The 21,631-nt window shown below is 44.6% G+C and overlaps 1 protein-coding gene across 13 annotated transcripts in view; it reads right to left on the bottom strand.

Moving 5' to 3' along the window:
* Positions 1-2,021: 2,021 nt before the first annotated feature.
* macf1a (microtubule actin crosslinking factor 1a) overlaps positions 2,022-21,631 on the bottom strand; it is a 292,770-nt gene continuing 273,160 nt past the window's right edge. For 7 of the 13 annotated variants that reach the window (XM_080786736.1, XM_080786738.1, XM_080786744.1 and 4 more), the window contains 16 exons: positions 21,268-21,462; positions 19,529-19,801; positions 18,747-18,935; positions 18,480-18,591; positions 18,078-18,226; positions 17,793-17,955; positions 17,426-17,580; positions 17,175-17,249; positions 14,572-14,589; positions 13,403-13,520; positions 11,627-11,689; positions 10,667-10,702; positions 8,124-8,341; positions 6,802-6,924; positions 5,064-5,166; positions 2,022-4,839 (listed from right to left, as the gene is read on the bottom strand). In XM_080786736.1, coding sequence (XP_080642862.1) covers positions 4,592-4,839; positions 5,064-5,166; positions 6,802-6,924; positions 8,124-8,341; positions 10,667-10,702; positions 11,627-11,689; positions 13,403-13,520; positions 14,572-14,589; positions 17,175-17,249; positions 17,426-17,580; positions 17,793-17,955; positions 18,078-18,226; positions 18,480-18,591; positions 18,747-18,935; positions 19,529-19,801; positions 21,268-21,462 — 2,238 coding nt within the window. In that variant the 3' untranslated portion in view covers positions 2,022-4,591. The remainder of the gene's footprint in view (positions 4,840-5,063; positions 5,167-6,801; positions 6,925-8,123; positions 8,342-10,666; positions 10,703-11,626; positions 11,690-13,402; positions 13,521-14,571; positions 14,590-17,174; positions 17,250-17,425; positions 17,581-17,792; positions 17,956-18,077; positions 18,227-18,479; positions 18,592-18,746; positions 18,936-19,528; positions 19,802-21,267; positions 21,463-21,631) is intronic. The other 6 variants (XM_080786742.1, XM_080786740.1, XM_080786746.1 and 3 more) reach the window with 5 other exon arrangements.

The following is a 21,631-nucleotide window of genomic DNA, read 5'->3' as shown; positions in this document are numbered from 1 at the left end:
GGAAAAGGATACAGTAGACCCCTGGGGGACTCCAGTCAACTATATCTAGTGTTGATTGGGTTGAAGTGGTTTTAAAGTCCATGCAAAGGAAGTTAAAGGAGTAGCTCACCCCAAAAGTACTTATATTCAAAAGTACTTATATTCTATCAATTAAACACCCCATGAAGCCTTGAATTCAAGGAGATTTTTTGGTTGTTGTATTCCTGAGCCATTACTTGATCAGTACCGGAGACTCCGCTTGTCATCAAATTATTGGCTCAGGAATGCGACAAAAACTAAAAGTAATGTCCATGAATTCAAGGCTTCGTGAGGGTTTTAATTGATATATTTGCCATTTTCTGGGTGAACTACTCATTTAAATGGTGTGTTGTTTAACTTGTTTCAGTGCCTTCAGCAGACAGCATTCAGAGCAGAGACTGAGCAGAGAAAATCCTTATTTTCGTTTATACTGTAATATACTTTGATTTTTTTTTTTTTATCATTCAGTGAATTATTCTGTGGTGACAAACTTTGGAGAAGAAAATTGTGACAGCTTTCACCTATAGGCTAATGACTGACACAGGGATGATAATAACTCTGCTCCAGAGCGTTAGCCAGTGTATTTCCCATAGACTATAAAGTGTGATGTAAAACAAAGAATATAATTTTGCTACTCACCAAAACAGTTTTATGATGTTGAAACTTGAAAGCCTCCGTTGTGACCAAAGAAAGGACCAAAGAAAGGTGGGGACCTTTCGTTGTGTGTAGGCTATACTGGATACTGGTACATAGGATATACAAGTGAGTGAACCAAGTGGCAAAGTGAGTGGAAAAGTGAATTTAACTTAGTTTAAAGCAATCAGATAGGACCTTTTTTCTGTTTGGATGTATGGGCTGTCAAGGCCAGAAAGTAGTTTGCCACTCAGAAGCGTTCTGCATAACTTCCGGGTATGATAATTGTCACAGGCAACCCGTGCCCTGTAGACACTAAAACAACCCCCAGTGTAAAACGGAACATGACAAACACACTACACAGCTGCTTCTACTAATTGACTGTCATCAAGCTGGCTTGGACTAGGTGTGTCTGCATGTAGCAGCCAGGGTTGTTTGTTGCCTAAATTTATTGTAAGTGTTTGGGGATATATTTGATGCCTTGAAATACATTCGTGTCTGTTAAAAGGACACTTCAAACTTTTTGCAAAAAATATATTTTAATTTAGTTTAGAAGATTTAGAACACTTTCCTGGGGGTCTAAGTTGTGTGTGTAACTAATGTGTTTTTGGATATTTTCGATTTAAGCAGTGCAGCCCAGTGTCTCTGATCATGTCCATGGAAGGAAAGAAACATGCGCAGTTGAGACCAGGAAGTTGTACATGCCCAAATTTGTGTACAACTTCCTGGTCTCAACTGCGCATGTTTCTTTCCTTCCAGGGAGCAACATGGCGTCCACCGTACGGTCTTCGCTTCTCGTCCTCTTTAGATAGTCCTTGGACTACATGTTGTCTCAGTAAACCCTCCCCCTATCCACAATTAGGAGCAGTGCGCCAAAGCATTATGGGAATTGTAGTCCAGTAAGTAAGTGAGCCCAGTGTCCATGACAGAGACACTGGGCTCGAGAAATGACAGTTACCATGTGGGGGTCTCTGGGGGGTCCCCGGAACATCCAGACCACCATGAACGTGCCCAGGGGGTTGGCTCGGTTACGGCGAGCCGCCCAACGTCTGAAATGGTCGAGAAATGACAGTTACCGTGTGGGGGTCCCCGGGGGTCCCTGGGACATCCAGACCCCCAGAAATGCGGCCATGGGGCGGGCCCGGTCCCGGTGAGCCGCCCTGCGTCCGAAACGGTCGAGAAATGACAGTTACCAACCAAGCTATTTTCGTGCTTGGACAGACAGACAGACCTAGGGACACACATAGCTGTGTAATGGAGTGGTTGCACCACTAACAAAAAACAATCAGACACTCACATGTGTTCAGCACTTGGGGAAAGAAAAGCATTTCCTTCATAAAACTCCAAACCAGTCAAACACATGACACTGGTTTACTGCAAGCATATTTTTTTAATACAAAAACAGAACAAAAAAGTTTATAATTTTAGGGGTTTTTTTCTCTCATTTTACTTTTACACAATTTACTTCAAATAATGCCCCCCTCCCCATTCTCTTTTTAATCACATTGAGAATAGGACAACATCAAAAGGTGGTGGTCTAGTCCCCGTCCCCAGCAAAAATATCCCACCCGTTGAAGACAATAAATAAATAAAATTCACCTTTAAGATGTTTCTCTTTCTGTTTCATTTCATTAGGTTTTCATAGAGCTTCATCTCTTCACTGAGATAACACACAGACAAATATATGTCTTGTTGGAGACAGGACAATAAAACAGAAAAAGTACAGAAAAAAAGGAGACACTTGGGGGCGAGACGTGAGAGAGGCAGAAAATGACCCCCTCACTGGTCTGGCTCCGCTCAGGTCCCCCTGTCATTCATATTTGTAGTTCTTATTTTTCTCTCTCTACACGAAGGGCAACCCCCTTTGGTCATGATCTTGGGAATTGTAGTCATTAGCAAAAACAAAATAAAATAAATTGCAACAAGGCTGCCACTGGGAACAGTGTTCCTAGTGAATAAATGTAATGTTACCAAGATGTAGAAACACACTTACACACTCTCCCTCAGACAGACACACACACACACACACACACACACACACACACACACACACACACACACACACACTCTCCCTCAGACACACACACACACACACACACACACACACACACACACACAATGTCAAAGGAGCGTGTTTCCTCTGTACAAAAGACTATCATGATTTGTTAATTTTGTAATACTAGGTCATTCTCCAAGGTGATACGGAACGAATGAAAAATAAATAAGATTCTCCTTTTAAGCTAGACTCGAGAACAAACATACATGTGGATTATAAATTAAACCAGAACAAACGAGATACAAAAAAAAGGGACATTCGTAAATGAAAACATTTTTGCATACAGTGATTTCATGACCTTTAAAATTGTAACATTTGACAAAGACACACGGTACACACAGAGCTTTCCATATGTGTGTGCGGTGGGCTGTGCTCCTGGGGCTGCTGAGGACAACACACAAGGGGGGCATTTGGGCTCAAGGTGGAGTTAAGAGAGAGATGGTTAGTGTGCGCTGGTTGTGAAACTCTTAACCGCAGAGTATCTGGTATCAGACGTTAGGGTTACACTTGACGTGCACTGAGTTTAATGTGCTGTTAGTCGAGTGTCAGACATTTAATGACAAAAAAAGTTAGTTGGGAGACTCCGTTGTTTTCGCCTTGTAGAAGCAAACGCACACTGGGAGAGAGCTTCCAAACGTTCCAGCGGTCGAGGGGATTTTCTCCCTGCGCGTCTGTGTGCATGTGTTCCCTCCTCAGCTGTAGCACCCCTGCCACCTCCGCCGCTACCACAGCCCCTCTGGGTTTGAGGTTAGTTGGGTCAGTCGGACGCGGTCAGACAGAAATAAAGAGAGACAGCTCCTTTTCCTCTGAGAGTTCTTGTGTTAGTTCTGTGTTCTTTCTGCCTTTTCCGCAATCCACACACGGTGTCTTGCCATGGCATGCTCTCCACACCCACAGATATGCTGAGGTGTCGTCGTTTTTCTTTTTTTTCCTTCCTGCCTCTGCCAACCGATCCCAGGGAGCTGACACAGCAGTCGTTGCATATCAGACCACCACATACCAAAATAATAAACCAGAATTCATTTGTTATTTTTTTCCTTCCTGAATGTCTTTTTATTTCAATCTATTTATTGTATTTGTCATCATTGTGGTGTGGTGACACCTCCCCTCTCCTCCACCCTAACCACCTCTGTGTAAAAAATGTGTTGCGTATCGTTTTCTTTTCACGGCATGTGTATTTGTGTGTCAGTGTCGTAGAAACATAAAGCGGTTTCCATAGAAATCTCTCTTTCCTCTCCGGAACTTCCCTCACAGGAACAGAAATGTTGTAACACTAAAGTAAGGCAGCATCATGTCAAGTTGATTGGTTATTTTCTCAGTTCTCCACAGCCATGGAGGCCCCAGCATGAGTCTCTATAATGTCTCTTAGAACCTTCACAAACGGCTCCAATAGGAGAGAGAGAACGCAGAAGACAGGGAAGGCATACTCGGGTCAAACAGTAACAGTGTTAAGTGTTAACAGGGGACAAACAGTCTTGCTTGTGGTTTGAGCCTGTCGTTTTACGTGCACAAACCTTGGTTCGTGGGGCAGACCCTCCTCCCCACCACTGACTCCTCTGTTGTGTGTTTATTTGTAGTGACTATAAGAAGGAGAAAGTTCCCCCTTATCCTCCGAACACTTTTTGATGTCATTGTCCATTAATGCATCAGTGCCACCTGTGCCCTATTGATGGTTCATTTGGATCAAATGTTGCGTTGACATTGCACCATCATTGTCTGTCTCTGTGCATGTCTGACCATGTTACCATGTCTGGCTTGGGCAGGGGGGTGGGGGGGTTAGGTGGTCTTATGTGAAGGGGGTATCCTCTTTGTGGCTGAATGGACGACATACCCCCTCTGTCTTTCTTTGTCTCTCTTTCTACCTCTGTTTCTCTCTCTAGGTGCTTATTTCTTCCCAGAACCAGGGGTCTTGGGGCTGGGGACTTTCTTGGAGATGGTGGGGATCTTGGAGGGCTTGGCGCCGCCGCCAGGGCGTCGCGGCGTGTCCGAGGTGTCCGAGCAGACCGAGCGAGACTCCTGGAGCTCGGAGGTGTCCGAAGCGTCACTGCCCCGCCGGCTGCTGGCGCGGCTGCCCGCCCTGCTGCCTGCCCGGCTGGCAGGCCCGCTGGCTGTAGCGGCCGCTCGCTTTGGGTCTGGAAGGAAGAAGAGGAGGAGGGATTGAATCAATTACGGAAATAAATAATTACACCTAAAGCTGTGTGTGCGGTTTTTGCAGTGTTCACAACTATTACCTGCACTTACAAGCTCAGACAAAACTAAAACAAACACAATGTGGTCATTAACCACGTGTGTGTGTGTGTGTGTGTGTGTGTGTGTGTGTGTGTGTGTAATGTTTATAGAGTGTCTCTCAAGTCACCAGTGCGTTTGGTGCTGGTGTGTGAAGTTCCATTTTCTCCTGTCAGTGAGCCTCTGCTGGAGTGGAAGGTTGGTCTCTTCAATTTGGACCCAGATGCTGCCCCCTAGAGGAGAACATGGGAAATTCCACAAATTAGACAACAACCCAGAGTGGGAGTTGCACAAGAATACAGTATTGTCGCGAATATAAGACAACTCTGATTATAAGACGACCCCCATTTTTAAGACTTATTGTGGAAAAATAACATTGAATGTCAAATAGTCTAGTCCCCGACCCCATTTTTAGGATATTTCCATTGGAAAAAAACATAGTCTTATATTCAGGCCAATAGGGTAATACTTAGTCATATCACACACACACATGTACGTACACATGCGCTCACGCACACACGTGCGCACACGTACACACACGAATAAACATACAATATCTATCTTGGAGGGCTATAGTTACTTTACTAAATATCACATCAAAGATCAAACACTGTACCACTGAAACCACTGTACCACTTAACCCATTAAGACCGATTCCACAAATGCCTTCTAAACTTTTCTGGAAAAACTTGCCCCCCCCCCCCCTCTCTCTCTCTCTCTCTCTATATATATATATATATATATATATATATATATATATATATATATATATATATATATATATATATATATATATATATATATATAATAAAATGACAGATCCTTTCCCGGTTTTAATGGGTTAAATCTAACTGCTAGGTTAGATATGCTTCAAACTAAGAGCTAGGTTTTAAATGTGTCTTCAACGGATTTGTTTTTATGTGAAATCTTTGTCTATTTTTGTCATTTATTTATCCATCCTAAAGTATTCTCTGTGCATGTGCTGTAAGTTCAATAATGTCTGCATCACAGTAGAACTCCCTCTTCTCCGGAGAGGAAGTGCCACCATGCATTGATTTGGACTTTCTAGTGTATTGTCACAAGCGGCAGTGATTGGCTTGATCGCAAACATCTGTTCACCAGTTTTGCAGTAATACAGTATACCAGTGGTTCCCAAAGTGGGGTCCGGGGACCCCCAGGGGTCCTTGATGGAGTTCCAGGGGGTCCCAAGCTAAATGTTAGTTTGGAACCAAACTCAGAGTGTAACAATTTGTACACTCTCAGAGTTAAATTAACATTGATTTTACAATATAAATTAGGGTCCCAGAGTTAAAATTGCCATTAAATGGGGGTCCATAGCCTAATTCATGTCAAACTGGTGGTCATTGAAATTAAAATGGTTGAGAATCACTACTAGACGAGCTGTAAAAATCTTCTCTTATGGGGGTCCCTGGCAGATCATTTCAAATGGGGGTCCGCGGGCTAATTAGTGTAAATTTAGGGGTCCTTGACATGAAAAAGTTTGGGAACCACTGCTGTAAACAGTAGTAAAGGTCCTTGCAGATTGCTGCAGGGTTTTTTTCAGAAAAAAGATAGAGAAAAAACCTCAGTGGTCTGCAATGACCTTTATACAGTCTTTCTAATTTATAGTAAGAATTGTAAATGTCTTGTGATCAACTGGGAGTCAGTACAAGATACTTTACTTAGAAAAGCACCATCTAAATTGTATATTAATAATAATTATTATGAATATTCCAGTGTGTGAGTTAGTTGCGTTAGCCAGCTCAGTAGGGTGCTGGGGGCTGGGGTGGTGCTGAGCGTTTAGGGCAAAGGTGAAGGGGTGGGCTAGGGGTGGAGGGTCTGGGAGTGGGTAAGGGTGAGTGCGTTACCTCGTGCCCAGGTGTGGTGTGGCCCTGGCCGTGATCTGGGCAGCAGTGGCACTTGGTTGGCGTTGGAGTTTTACTGTGTGCCAGCCAGGGCTTGGCATAGTCACGCGAGTGAGTATTGGAGGACTGAAGGAAGGATGGGAGTGAGGAGGATTGAGGGAGGAAGGAAGGGAAGGCATGAAGGTAGGTGGAAAGGAAGAATGGAATGAGGGAAAGTAATGAAGAAAAGAAGTATTGATGGAGAGAAGCAAGGAAGGTAGGATGGTAGGTTGGTTGGTTGGTTGGAAGGAAGGAAGGAAGGAAGGAAGGAAGGAAAGAAGGAAAGAAGGAAAGAAAGAAAGAAAGAAAGAAAGAAAGAAAGAAAGAAAGAAAGAAGGAAGGAAGCAGAGAGAAAATCAAGGAGGTAGAGAGGTATGGAATAGAAGATTGTGTGGAAGCATGGGAGAGGGAATCCGCAGGAAGGTAAAGTAGCAAGGCAGTGTAGCGCATTTTGTTTTTGTGCGAGAGGAAATCAGTGTTGTTTTTTTGTGTTTATTTAAATGACAGAACCAAACAGTAAAGGATGAACGTTTAAAAGCCAAGGTTAGCAGAGGTTGGATGAAGGGATCAGGGGGAAGGACAACAAAAAAATGAAAGAAAAAAAACAAAGAAACAGAACAACAAATAAAAATCTCTCAGTGTTGAGGACGTGGTGAATTTGACATGGCATGCAACAACAGCAAGATGGCAACAATTGAACAATGAGACAGATACATGTGTACACACACACACACACACACAACCTGACAAACAAGAAATCCAATACTTGACTAACAGTAGATGACAACAACAATATTAGAAACTGTGAGCTTTTTTTAACTGCTCATCTCATCATGATAACTGCATGTGAGAATCACACACACACACACACACACACACACACACACACACACACAGTGTCATTGGGTCACAGTCCACATGCTCTCTCTGGTTATACTGTAGCGCACATATTGTTCACCTGGTTTTTAGTGCAGTACAAAGTTAGTGTGTGAATCAGTATTTTATTTTGTCAACTTGAGTATTTGATGTAACATTTATAATCTGGAAAGAAACTAAACTGCAACCTTGGACATTGGGGAAGTGATGGATATATTATAATATATATACATTACATTTTATTTCGTCAAATGTACAAAAGTCCTGAATTCATATTTTGCCACCGTTTTGCTCACTGTTCCTTCATATGATCATGTGATCTTGTATAACCCAACGACAGAAACAAGCTCTATTTAATGTCCGTATTCAAAGTCCTTCCGCTAAGCAGCCACGGTGGCAGAAGCACTCACCCTGGAGGAAGCGGAGGCCGTGGGCGTTGCGGGTGCAGAGGGGACGGATGCACAGCTGGCGGCGCTGTGTGAGGCAGAGGAGGAGGACCGGGTGGGGGAGGCAGTGCGGGAGCCCGGCTTGGAGCGACGGCCCCGGGACCGGAAGGCTGCCAGGCCCTGGGACGCCCCCTCCGGGAGGATGAACTTCTCCCTCAGCTCCAGGTTGGTACGACCACGGGCTGGAGAGATGGACGGAATTGGGGAGAGAGAGAGAGAGGGGGGGGGGGGTGGACAGACGAAGAGTATGGGGTAGAGGAGGACGGATGGAGGGAAAGGAAGGCAAACAAGTCAGTGTGTCCATAAAATAACGGTGGTTCCTCCAGTTAGGTGTCAGCAGATGCAGCGAGCACAGTGAGGTGAGAGAGTCAGTGCTTCCACGACGTTACCCACCTCGGAGTCAGTGCACGTTCCTTTTAATAGTGCACGTGTGTTTTTGATGTAGTGCGGGCAGGGGGGTTTAAGGAAGGGCATGGATTGGGTGTTCAGGAAATCATAAATTGGCCACATGAGGGAGAAGAGGTGGCTGTGATTCATTTGACATTACTACAATACGCAACGAACGTGTGCCATCCGCAAAACTCTTGACCCATATTGGAGACACCCCTTCACTCGCCAGGAGATGTGTGGTGTTCTTGTGTGTGTTTGTGAGAAACACACACAAGAGTGAAGCATATGCATGTTTAGCCTTTGCAATTGTGTTGGAGAGCTCACCGAAAGGTTAAAGCTCCCACAGTAGCAGTTACAAAGTTGGTGACAGAGCGCAGAGTCGGATCAGCAGCAGTAATCATGAGTGTCTCCAAATAGTTTTTCCTTCTAATAATACATTACAGAGTGACGGCTGCACTCGTTGCGTATTATGTCCAATATGCTAACAAAAAGTATTCATCTAAGCATGGTGGGACACAATAAAGAGGACAGTGGGAACTAAAGCACTGCCTCTCTTCTCTCATAATCTCCATTTAAATAATCTCATTGCCATTTCTTTCCTTTTGCCAATAGTGAGGCTTTTAACTCTACAGTGTGCATACAGTACATGTGGGGACATGCCTGGTTATTTGTGGGGGGAAACCACAGATATTCAGGGTTACCCCCTATGACACTCGGCAGCATTCCCGAACAAGGTATAATGCAACAGCCCCAGCACACAACACTCAAGCCCAGAGAAGCCAGCCACAAACTGAGTTAGATAGACAAGAAAAAGAGAAAGGTAGGAGATAGTGATGGTAACAGGAGATAAGAGCAACAGAATAAAGGGCAATGCAGAAGAAATGTAGAGAAATGTAGAATAGAGACAGAGAGAAAGCATAATATGCTTTGAATCACGTTAGGATTCAGAGTGAAAGACAGGAAGAGTACAGGAGTAGAGACAGAGAGAGAGTGAAAGACAGGAGTACAGGAGTAGAGACAGAGAGAATGGTGATGTATATAAAAGTAAAGCCTGGTTCATACACTTAGTTGTGTGGGTGCAGCACACTGAAAATGGCAGATCTACAAGCTCACATATTACGTAACGCTGTGCTATGAGCTTGAAGATCTGCATGACACCCGCACACAAATAAGTATAACTCTGGCTTAAAGGAAGGAAAGGAACCAGACAGAAGCTAGCGGCTAGCCATAGCAGCCGTGCAACTGTGGGCCGTGGTCAGCTAGCAGATCCTAGCCAGTAGCCACACCCCTCACTGCCATTGCCCCTAGCAACGGAATAGCAAGGCCAGCCAATTAAATTAACCCTACAATTATGTCCCCCGCGCCAACCAGGTGCACCCTGTAATTGGGTCCCCCAACCAACCAGCCATCAACATTTAAAAAGGAGCCACGTTGGAAGCTAGTAGCATTATTAGAAACCCAGGCCAGACACGCCCAGGTCTTGGACGCTCCAATTCTCTTTCTCTCTTGCTTCAGAGATTTTAATCAACTATTTGATGTTTTTATTATAATTATTTTCCTTTTGGATTCTAGTCTCAAATTGAAGAAATACATAAATAAACAAAGAAAAAATACAATAGGAATCTTTGAAACCATAATGGCTATGAGTTTTTTAGGTTCAGTATAGCTACCAGTGTGATTCTAATGAACAGAAAATTGTGAATTATCACTGCATTAAAAACAAAGCTCATTCAATATTCTTTTCCCCTGGTTCAGTGCATTTTCAAACCTTTTGCACTCTTTAGTGTCTTCCGTAACTTGGACATGCATTTTAAACATTTAGTTTTTGCCCTGATTTTAGTGATTTATCTTATACCATCAAGACCGGGGTGGGTGGGCCAAGCCCCACTGGTGTGAGTGAGTGAATGAGGAAAGCATGATGTAGTAGACTCTGGCACAAAGACAAGACGGACATAAACCCCAGGACAAACGGTCTCTCACACACACACACACACACACACACACACACACACACACACACACACACACACACACACACACACACGACAGCGGTGGTTGGTAAGTGATGCTTAAATGGATGGCTTGATGGATGGACGACAGAGAGAGGGGGTAGGTACCTAGTCGACAGCCGAAATAGCCAGGAGTGACAGTCACTGAGAGACAACAAGAGACAAGGTGAAGTAATCGCATGCTCATGGTGGGATGACGAGAGAGACACACACACACACACACCCTGATAAACACATAGTGGTTGACTGCTCCTACTACTGCGCCTATCAGAAGAAAATCTCTCTGAACACATGCATACACATGTGTGCATGCACGCGCACACACACACACAGACGCCTACATGTTGCATACTGTAGGCGAGTGGGCACACACACAGGATACAAGTAAACACTTCTGGCACCAACTTCAGTGAGAAACATGAAAAAGTGGGGTTACAGTAACGTACGTGCGCACACACACACACACGCACACACACTCGCACAGTCGCACATGCACACAGAACTCTGAAAATGTGTAAAATAAAAAACTGTGAACAAGATCCAGAGCTAGCGCGAGCAGAAAGCCAGGAAGAAGGGAGTCAAGGGACAATGACAGGAACAGGAATATAGGACAGGGATAGGAAGAAGGTACGAGGGACATTAATCCATAACATTAGTCCAGTGGTCACAGTCAGCAAGGCACAGCAACAAGCCCAAACCAACAAACCAAACCAGAGGGAAGACAGGCAGAAAGAGAGAGGAAGAAAAGACAAAAGAGGAAGAGACAGAAAAATTGGGAAATGGGAAGGATAAAGCCAGAGAGAGAGAGAAAATGGTGAACTTATAAGTATAAAAAATAATTAAGGAAGGATGAGAAGTCAGACAGAGCCAATAGGAACAGGATGGGGAGGAGGGGGGTGGGGGACCAAACCGGACAGAGTTAGTGAGGAAGTAGAGAACGCTTGCACGAAGGTGATGAGAGGTGAGAGAGAGAGAGAGAGAGAGAGAGAGAGAGAGAGAGAGAGAGAGAGAGAGAGAGAGAGAGAGAGAGAGAGAGAGAGAGAGAGAGAGAGAGAGAGAGAGTCCAACCTATACGAGATGAAATGGAGCTACTGGAATCGCAGCGAAGGATCTTAAGTCCAGGATGTTGCACTGGGGAAAGAGAAAAAGGAAAGGAAGGGAAGAAGAACAGGGGAAGGGAGAGGGGAGAGATCTGAAGACCATGCACCATGCAATAGTATTGCTTTTCTTTTGAGAAACAGATAAAGAAAATAAAGTGGAACTGAAGAGAGACAAAGGAAGACCGCTAGAGGGGGCGAGGGAAAGTGTGACAGGGCTAAAGAAGATGATAGGGTAAGACACCGGATAAAATAAGGACAGGAGTGTATGATGGGGAGAGAAAAAACAAAACAAGATGGGGTCTAGTAAAAACAGACTTCATGTGGCCAGTCTATGATGTCACTCATCTGTGACATACTGTATGAGGTGGCCATGGTTTCAGCCTGATTTGACTGCCATCCACTTCTGCTTACACATGACTTGGCTGTGAAAGAGGCTAGCCAGGTGGTAGAGGATCAAACACTTAGAAGTTATAATGTAATCTGAGACCCTTTGACGTCCATTATAACTTGTGATATAAACATTAGTGGACAAGGAATATAGCTGCTGATTAGTCAGACCTCCAGATCAGTCAGTCTCTGCTCTTTTAAGAGACAATTACTGCAATTTTTATTAGAATATTTTTTTATTTTTTCATTATTATTATTATTTATAATCCTTAGGTTTACCAATATTATTCATATCTTAATTTCTGTTATTTAAGCTCAACTGGTAGCTTCTATATAATAGGAAGGCCACTCGATAAGCCCCTTTGGGGTTTTTTGGCACTTCCAGCACATCATGTATGTAACTAATCTTGTTTCCTATTTATTTTATTTTACCATATTGTTGTTATTATTTAAATAATATGTGCAAATAAACTAAACTAGGGTGGGTTGCAAAATTGGCTCTGGAAATACAGATACAGACGCACAGAAATACCCTCTTTCATTGAGAAAATAAAAAGATTTAAATGAAAGAACGAGAAAGGCGCCTGGAAAGGAGCCAACTTATAGGTGGTTCAGGCATCTGGTTAGGATGCCTCTGTAGCGTGTCCCTAGGGGAGGTCCTCGATGCACATCCCACTAGGAGGAGACCCCGGGGCAGACCAAGGAGCAGATGGAAGGTTTACATGGCCTTGGAACGCCTCGGGATGCCCCGGGAGGAAGTTACTCTGGAGAGGGAAGTCTGAAGCTCTCTGGTTATGACTCTCAGACTATGGATAAGCAGTTGAAGATGGATGGATGGATGAACGAGAATAGTGTTTGGAGAGAAAAAAGGACAAGCTCTTTGGGCACTGCCACTGACACACTGTCAGACACGGACACTGCAAGAAAGTATAGATCAGTATGGGTCAGGGCATCAGCCGGTTAACTCTAATGACGACTTCAGCAGGCGACTGGGCGTTCCGTGCTCCGCTCCACGCACTCCTGTGTAGGCAGCTCTGCCAGCATGCTCATCTCGACCCAGTAAGACCTGGGGTCAATTTGACCAATGCCTTCTAAAATCAGTAGTTCTCACAGACTTGCACTTTCAAGATTTTTCAAAAGAATAGCAGTTTTTACATTTTCTGTGAGACACACTTGCCGAAGGGGTCGTGCAATGAAATATAATGTATTTTGGTGAAAATGAGGGAGAGACAATCAGATCAATAGCTATTTATGTGGCTCATGTTTGTGTGTGTGTGTGTGTGTGTGTGTGTGTGTGTGTGTGTGTGTGTGTGTGCGCATGCATGTACATGTGCACGCGTGTGCAAGCACCACTAACCTCTGCATGGGTCATTCTTGACCAGGAACTCGTCCAGGGCCATCCAACCACCGCCGACCCTCACCATGACTGTGCTGCGCAGGATACGCACCAGACGCAGCTGCTGGGAGTCTCCAAACTAATGACACACGGGGACCGCAGCAGATCGCCAGAAGAGGAAGACAGAGGTGAAGAATGGAGAAGATGGAAAAGAGGTGAGACAGACAGAGGTAAGAGAGTGATTGGAGAAAGAAGCAGCGAGAGTGGAGAGAGAGAGAGAGAGAGAGAGAGAGAGAGAGAGAGAGAGAGAGAGAGAGAGAGAAGAGAGAGAAATAATGAGTGGGGATTGGGGGGATGGCGAGATACAGGAATTCAGTGAGTGAACAATTGTTGGCACATTGACCGCAAGCTTCGAACGCCTGATAGACACACACCCTTTCCCCAAACCCTGAGCACTTGATCCACATTTACATGCAGTCATCACTAAACGATACATGCATCAATTACTTGATCTGTTGTTGTCTACAGCGTGGTCTGTCTGATGCAGTGCACAGCCATAGACAACCAACTCAGAGATTCGCCGTATATTTTCAGAAATAAATTACACCACTTTTATTTTTCTATACCCACAGCAAAAGCAGTACACCCAAGCAGATTCTGCTCAGTCTGGTCCCCAGCAGTTTGATTTTGTTCCCAGCGCTCTAGCTCTAAAGCACAGAAGATCGCCTCACACCACTAATTACAACTTCAGACATATCATTGTCGCCCATCTCACTTTGCACAATTTGTCATTCTCCACACAAAACAAATCACACCAAGAGCACAACTGGGACAGTGAAACCTGCTCACGAGCTCACAAAACCAACAATGGAGTGCTTCATGTACATTTAGGTTGCATTTTATGGTGTGAAGATTTCCCTGGTGGTCTGTCCTGTGTAAGTGGATACAGTGATCCCATAGGTTCACACCCATAACCACTGTCAACCTGGTGTTCCTCCCTACTTTGGGCATGTCATTAAGTGTTATGAGCTTCTAGATGGGCAATTTCTGCCATGCAACAACTTAATGGTATAAAGTAGGGCTTTTTATATATTTTTATTTTGTACATTTTGTAATTGAGAGCACTACGTTGGAGGAAAAGCAGCAAGCAGGTTTCAGAGGTCTGATCACTGACGTGGGAGTCACTTTACCTGGTTTCCAAGGAAGAACTACAATAAATCATCCGGAGGACGAGAGAGAGGAGAGACACAAGGAGAAAGAAAAATAGAAGGAGTGAAACAACAGTAGTGACATCGACTACAGCTCTATTTGGTCTTTTGTGCACAGAAAGGCATTATGCATAAAGTCTGTTCTATATGCCCTATAGAACTATATGCCGCATATATACAGTATACTGTATATTTATGGTATATGAATATACAGTATATACATACTGGTGAAGTCTTCACGATGCTTCATAGGTCAAATATGAATTTTGCTTTCATTGAAACCAAATGATTGGAACCTACATTAAAATGCAATAACTGAAGTGCTTGAAAATCTACTTTTCCTGTCTTAAATAATAATCATAATTTTTCATGTATTTTATTTGTATTCCTGCACAAGCATAGCTGTGTATGTGAAGAGAAGCAGTGACAAGAATGCACGTGAATGCTATGATGGGGAAGTGAGAATGCGATGAGAAACTGCCACGTATGGTGAGATGGAAGTGACAGTCAGTGAGACAGTGACGCCAGATGGAAACATGAACACACACGTAGACACGAACAAACAAAGGAGAGGTGGACTGAATGACGTACAACAGAAATGACAAGAACAAATCTGGGTGCAATTAGTGTGTCCCCTGTGTCGCTGTCGTACACTATGGGTATCATTAACCAATGGATAATGATGAAGAATGAAGGCAGAGACAGCGGCGCTGATGGCTGATCCAGAACAAGCTGTTGGAAGTGTTTATAGCTATAGCATAATGCTACATACAGTAGTAGATGCACACTGAGAGCCCAGGCTAAGCAGGTATACTGTTTTACTGTATCCAAAATGCTTTTTTAATAATATAATACTGTAACATAATGGCTTTGCTATTGGAAAATAGCTATATAATATAATATAAATCTTCATATTCTTGGTGCTTTTCTTTTGTCATTCCTGATAGTCACTGTACAGTGAGAGGGAGACAGGGTAGGTGGGAGGGGATGACATGCAGCAAAGAGCAGAGCTTCAGACTTCAACCTGGGCCAGCTGCGAGCCTTATTTATGTGATATATCTGCACTTACCAGGTGAGCCACCGGGGGCGCCTCCCTGCTTTCTACTTTTTAACATTACTGAATTGTCTTGGCCAAGTTGACTTTTACTCATTTGACTACTGCAGGTCTGTAGCCGAACCACCGCTAACAATGCTAATGTTGTCCTGTACCTGGGGGTCAGGGTGCATCCACACCGTTAAGCCTGCTTTGTTCTTAGTCGTGTGCAGGTGTCGCAACACCCTAAAATAGCATAGTCTACACAAGCTCAGAGCTCTGTGACGCCCTGTGAGCTTGTAGATCTGCCATTATCGGTGCGTGACACATGTGGGCAACAAAGTATTTCTGAGGCTTTACATTCACAACGTGGCTGATATTAGTGTCATGGTGATGCACAGCCGCAGTGCTGTGAGATGTAATGTAACACAACATGTTATTATGAATGTTATGATGACATGATGACATAACTGTTATTATACATTCAGACGCCTCCGAAATACACCATGAGCACATGATGTTGTGAGGTACACACATAGACACACATGAAGATGACCGAGTCACACTTCTAAAACGGTTAGTCCCAATACTTGATTCTGATTGGATGGTTTCTGATTAGACCACGTAGTAAATGTCACGATAAACTACACCTTAAATCAGTTACTTTATATCAATCCCAGGTGCGTTATAGTGATCCAGCATCTCTGTAGCTGCTTGATTTCCTTATAAACCCTGGCCGTGCGGGCATCTAAGCACCGCCCGCGCTCATAGGATTGTGAATGAGTGGCTCCGGGCAGCCTTGTAAAGACAGCAAGCGTCTCCTATTCCCTGGTCACTGAGAACAGCTGTTAACTAGCTCGCTATTCTTTTGTTTTTGACGTGATGTTCACAGACATATCAGCTAAATCTGGATAAAAAAATGAAATGAATTAATTTCTGTCCATAATGAGACTGACCTAACACATAAGTTGTTTTTCTCTATGTGTTTGTTTGGCAAAGTTTGTTGTAAACACATAGCCTGACTGGCCAACAAGAAATTGGCTCTCTCTGGTGGGCGCAAAGAGTAACTACGTTTGTAAATTATTAAAACGTTATGATAATATTGCTATGTTTGTAACCGTTTTAGAAAAGCAATAAGCCACGCGAGGTCCGAGCTTACCTTGTATTTGATAATGTCTGAGAGGGTTGGCAACACTCGCATCGTGTCTCACCATGCCTCTCAGCCATTATAAAATACAAGGTAACCTGAGACCTCTTGCGGCTTATTGCTTTATTTAATGCTGAAAGGGGTGAGTGGTTAATTGGTGCTTGATGATGCAGTGAATGCACACAGCCTGCACCTGATAGCACTGATTACAACAAATAAACAATTGCATAATTTACTGTATATCAACTAATGTGTAACAACTACTAATTAATGTTCCCAATTCTGCTGTTGGTAAATATCAAATTCGATTCAATATTCATCAAACGTTTAAACTGAAATAATATAATTTGACTAAACGGTTAACATTTCACTGTACAGTGAACTCTACCACACCAGTGGACTTACCCGGTACTTGTTCTCTCCAATCTGCTCTACTTGGAACCTCTTGGCACATTTACACTGGGCAACCTGCCGTGTCACCTGTAAAAGACAGCAAGAGGGCATGTGAGAAGGCTGTGTAGTGTGTGTGTGTGTGTGTGTGTGTGTGTGTGTGTGTGTGTGTGTGTGTGTGTCAAACCATTGGTTCGGGGTGCTGCTTTGCTTGCGTCTCATGTGTTATGTATGCAGGTACTATCAATGTTTCCGGCATCCCTCACCTCGTCCTCAATCTTGTCAGCGTCGGTGGTAGGTCTGTAGGCGTCCTTGTTGGGATGCAGAGCAGCTACAAACTCGTAGTAGTCAATATAACCGTCTCCGTCTCGGTCAAAGATGTCTGCCACCGCCGTCATCTCCAACCTGCTGGTGGGGAACTCTGCACAGGAGGACAGCAAACAATTAGCCGAGTACGGATGAAAGCCAGACAGCAGTCCTGTAACTGCTAGAGGCTAAAGAAATCAGACGGCCTTTCGGGTTGAGGACATTCCCAACTATACTAGTGGAGAACTCCTCAGAAGCCATAAACTGGTGAGCTAATGTGATACATTGTGGGGAGAAGAAATCAACCAGTCAATAATTTGGACCTACTTGAGGCCAGGATGCCGTCGATAAACTCCTGCCGTGTGATCTTGCCATCCTGGTCCTTGTCGATACGTCTGAAGAAGTCCATGACACGAGACTTCTTGTGGTTCATCCAGCGCATGTACTTCTTCCTCCACACATCAAAGTCAAAGTTGGCAAACTCTTTCAGCTACAAGAGCGAGAGAGAGAGAGAGAAAATTGCATGGGTAAATAAATCGTCTAGTCAGCTGAAATTGATATGCAACATAAATGAACAACCGATAAAAATACAAATTTGAATGAAATAAGAACCTCCTCGAGTCTATCCAGACCGTCGTTGAGTTTGCGCTGGCGGTCGAGTGCCAGCAGCCAAACTTGCTGCCACCGGGCACAGAGTTGGTTGAGCCGTGGGTTGGCCCCAGCAAACTGCACGGCTGCCTGTTGCTGCTGCTGGTGTTTACCTGTAGAGGGAGCAAGAGGAGAGACACACCACAGTCTTTATTTCATGTCATATGGCAGGTATGCATGGAAGATACAGTCAGAGTTAGATCTGTGTTTCTGTAGTGACTAGGTATTAAATACGTAGTCACAGGGGCTATGAGCTACTGTTCTGCGGTGTCAGTTCCCCAAAAGCCTGATTTAAACTTTAAGCAAAGTTATGTGCTACAGTAACTAAATATAAGTCAGCCTTTAATGTTAAGCAGAGAGACTTACGCGCTCCTCTCCTCTCAGCCAGGCTGCTGGGAGGCCCGGCTGGTTTTCTCTTGTAGGTCTTAGTCACCTTGTCCACATCAGGCTGCTTCCTCGTCATCTCCTCCATAAACACCTGCGGACAAACATAGACATTTGATATAGTAATCTAGCTAGTGCAGTGCAGCATAGCCATATCTGTAGTAAGTCAGCCATAGTGCAGTGCAGTATAGCCACACCTGTAGTAAGTCAGCATATGAACAAAATGTCTGTGGAGTTACAGTAGCCAACCTGGTGTTCTGAGATGAGTGTTTTGACTTGAGCGATGTCCTGCGGGAGGGGCTCCGTGTCTCTCTGGACCAATGTGGTCTCAGCGAACTGCAGCCATGACAACAGCTGTTCCAATAGGTTAGCGTTGTTGAGCAGCTCCGTCAGAGCCGTCTCCAGCCGCTGTTCGTGCTGCTTGGCCCACGTCAGCACCTGTAGGTGATTTAAATAATTAATACAAATAAAAAAGGGGATCTGTGTGATCCTACCAGCTAAATGGTGGATTGCCAATAAACAAACAACAAAAATAAGATTCAGACACGAGTGAATTGTAAACCAGAGGACACCTGCATCTGCAACTTCTATCTCCCCTCTTGCACCTCCATCCTTGCACCTCCTCAACATTCCCTCCCGCCCAGGGGTCATCAATATGTGTCCATGGCAAAGGCTTGGCCTCGTTCGTGGCAATTTCTTTATTTCGTTTTTACACCATTATAATGTTCTTACTTTGACCGTAAGACCCAATTACTGAATGTCAGTCTCCAGGTTTTCTTATGAAACTGATTTACTATGACACTATGGTACATGAGGAGTCCACTGGGACAGTGGTTCTCAACCCGTTTTACTTTCAAGGACCCCCATAACTCTGAGAGCAGACAAATTAAAGGTTACAGACCTAAAACGGTAATTAGCTAGCTCTAGGCTAGCTTGTGTTTGTTTAACCATGGCAAAAAAGCCCAAAATGTCCAGCACAAGCCAGCATGGCAATGATGACCCCTCTCTTGACCTCCTCCCGTGGCCCTCACCTCCTCGAAGCGTGCCCTGATGATGGTGATCCAGTGCTTGATGGTGGTGATGCAGTCGGGGTGACACGAGGGCAGGATGGCCTCCCCCATGCCGGCTGCTTTGTTGACATCGGCCCTCTTGTCCTCCACGGTGGCCATGAAGTCGCGGTGCGTGTGCAACAGGACCTGCAGGGTCTCCGCCTCCTCTGGAAGGACGCCGCGGAAACGCAGGGTCTGCTCTGCCTCCGACAGCCACTCCAGGAGCATCTGCACTGCCGCGCGGAACTCCTCCGCCTGGGTAGAAAGATGGAGGGATGTGGAGATGGCAGTGAAGCACATTGTGTAGAGCAGGGGTTCCCAAACTTTTTTGGACCAGGTACCCCTTTTGGGGTAGATATTTTTCCAGGTACCCTCTCATCCTCGCAACACGGATAACAATATATTTACAACCACAAGCAGTGTTTCCTGCAGGAAAAAGCTTTGGCATGGTGCTGGGCACAGGCCGCAATTTTGATTAATTAATTTATTTATTTGATTCATTCATTAATAAGATTAATACATTAATTTGTATTATTGCTCTTGTATTGCTATTGGAGACACTGGGGGGACACTGGGGGACACTGGGCAGGCACTGAGGAGGCACTGGGGAGACACTGGGGAGGCACTCAGGGGCACACTGGGGAGGCACTGGGAAGGCACTCGGGGGGCACACTGGGGAGGCACTGGGGAGGCACTGGGGAGACACTGGGGAGGCACTGGGGAGGCACTGGGAAGGCACTCAGGGGGACACTGTCTAAATGTAGACGTCTAAATGTATACGTCTAAATGTAGACGTCTAAATGTAAGTTTGGGAACCACTGCTTTAAACACTTTAGCACTTTATGAACATGAACAAAATAGATGGGTCCCCCCTGGAACTCCCTCAGGTACCCCTGGGGGTCCCCGGACATCACTTTGGGAACCACTGGTCTAAATGTATACAGACGTCTAAATGTAGACGTCTAAATGTAGACGTCTAAATGTAAGTTTGGGAACCACTGCTTTAAACACTTTAGCACTTTATGAACATAAACAAAATAGATGGGTCCCCCCTGGAACTCCCTCAGGTACCCCTGGGGGTCCCCGGACCCCACTTTGGGAACCACTGGTCTAAATGTATACAGACGTCTAAATGTAGACGTCTAAATGTAGACGTCTAAATGTGTACGTCTTCTCTTATGGGGGTCCCTGGCATATCTTTTCAAATGGGGTTCCACGGGCTAAGTAGTGTCAATTTGGGGGTCCTTGACATGAAAAAGTTTGGGAACCACTGCTTTAAACACTTTAGCACTTTATGAAGTTCCCCCCTGGAACTCCCTCAGGTACCCCTGGGGGTCCCCGGACCCCACTTTGGGAACCACTGGTGTAGAGTACTACAGTTTACAGATTATTTTGTTCCTCCACATTTTTTTATGAAGATTTTATTAAAAGTTGCTATACCTCTGAAGGACAGAAAATCATTGATGTATGCCTCTGGCCTTTTTATTTTTCACACTTTCAAACAATTTTTTATGAAAAAGGTTTTAAACTATAACATAATATCACTCTCAATTCATCCTTAAATGAGAAGCACCAGTAATTATTTGAAACCTTTTAGAATTCCAAATGCCATTGTAAAACTTCATTTAGAATTGTTGTGATATCCTTTAACTCTCTAACAGTAACAAAGGACAAGGACACATGATTGCAGTAAATGTTCTGCTGTGTGTATATAAGCTGACCTGTTTGAGGGCCTGCTGGAGGCGGGTCTGCTTGGTGACGGACAGGGCGCAGACCGTATCCCAGCGGTTGCTGAGCTCTTGCAGCTGAACTTTGACCCAGGCCGTGTCGTCACGGCCCGTCTCCATCAGCTCGCGGGCCGAGCGCTTCAGCGTCTGAACGTTGCCGGTTCTCTTGCCCAGCTCCTTCTGGAAGGCCTGGGAGTGGACAGTGCTTTATTGAGTTTTATGGCTCTCATGCTTAACTGTAATGCACTCTACGTAAATACTGAGAGTAAATACCCAGAGTCTCACAACCATTGCAAATATATGTCAAGTGGAGACCAATCAGAGATTATAGGCCTGCAGTGCAGCCCATACATATGGA

Source organism: Protomyctophum bolini, assembly GCF_963924005.1.
Source record: "Protomyctophum bolini genome assembly, chromosome: 17".
NCBI lineage: Eukaryota > Metazoa > Chordata > Actinopteri > Myctophiformes > Myctophidae > Protomyctophum > Protomyctophum bolini.
Note: the sequence above shows the minus strand (reverse complement) of the source record. Positions and strands in the feature narration are given on the sequence as shown.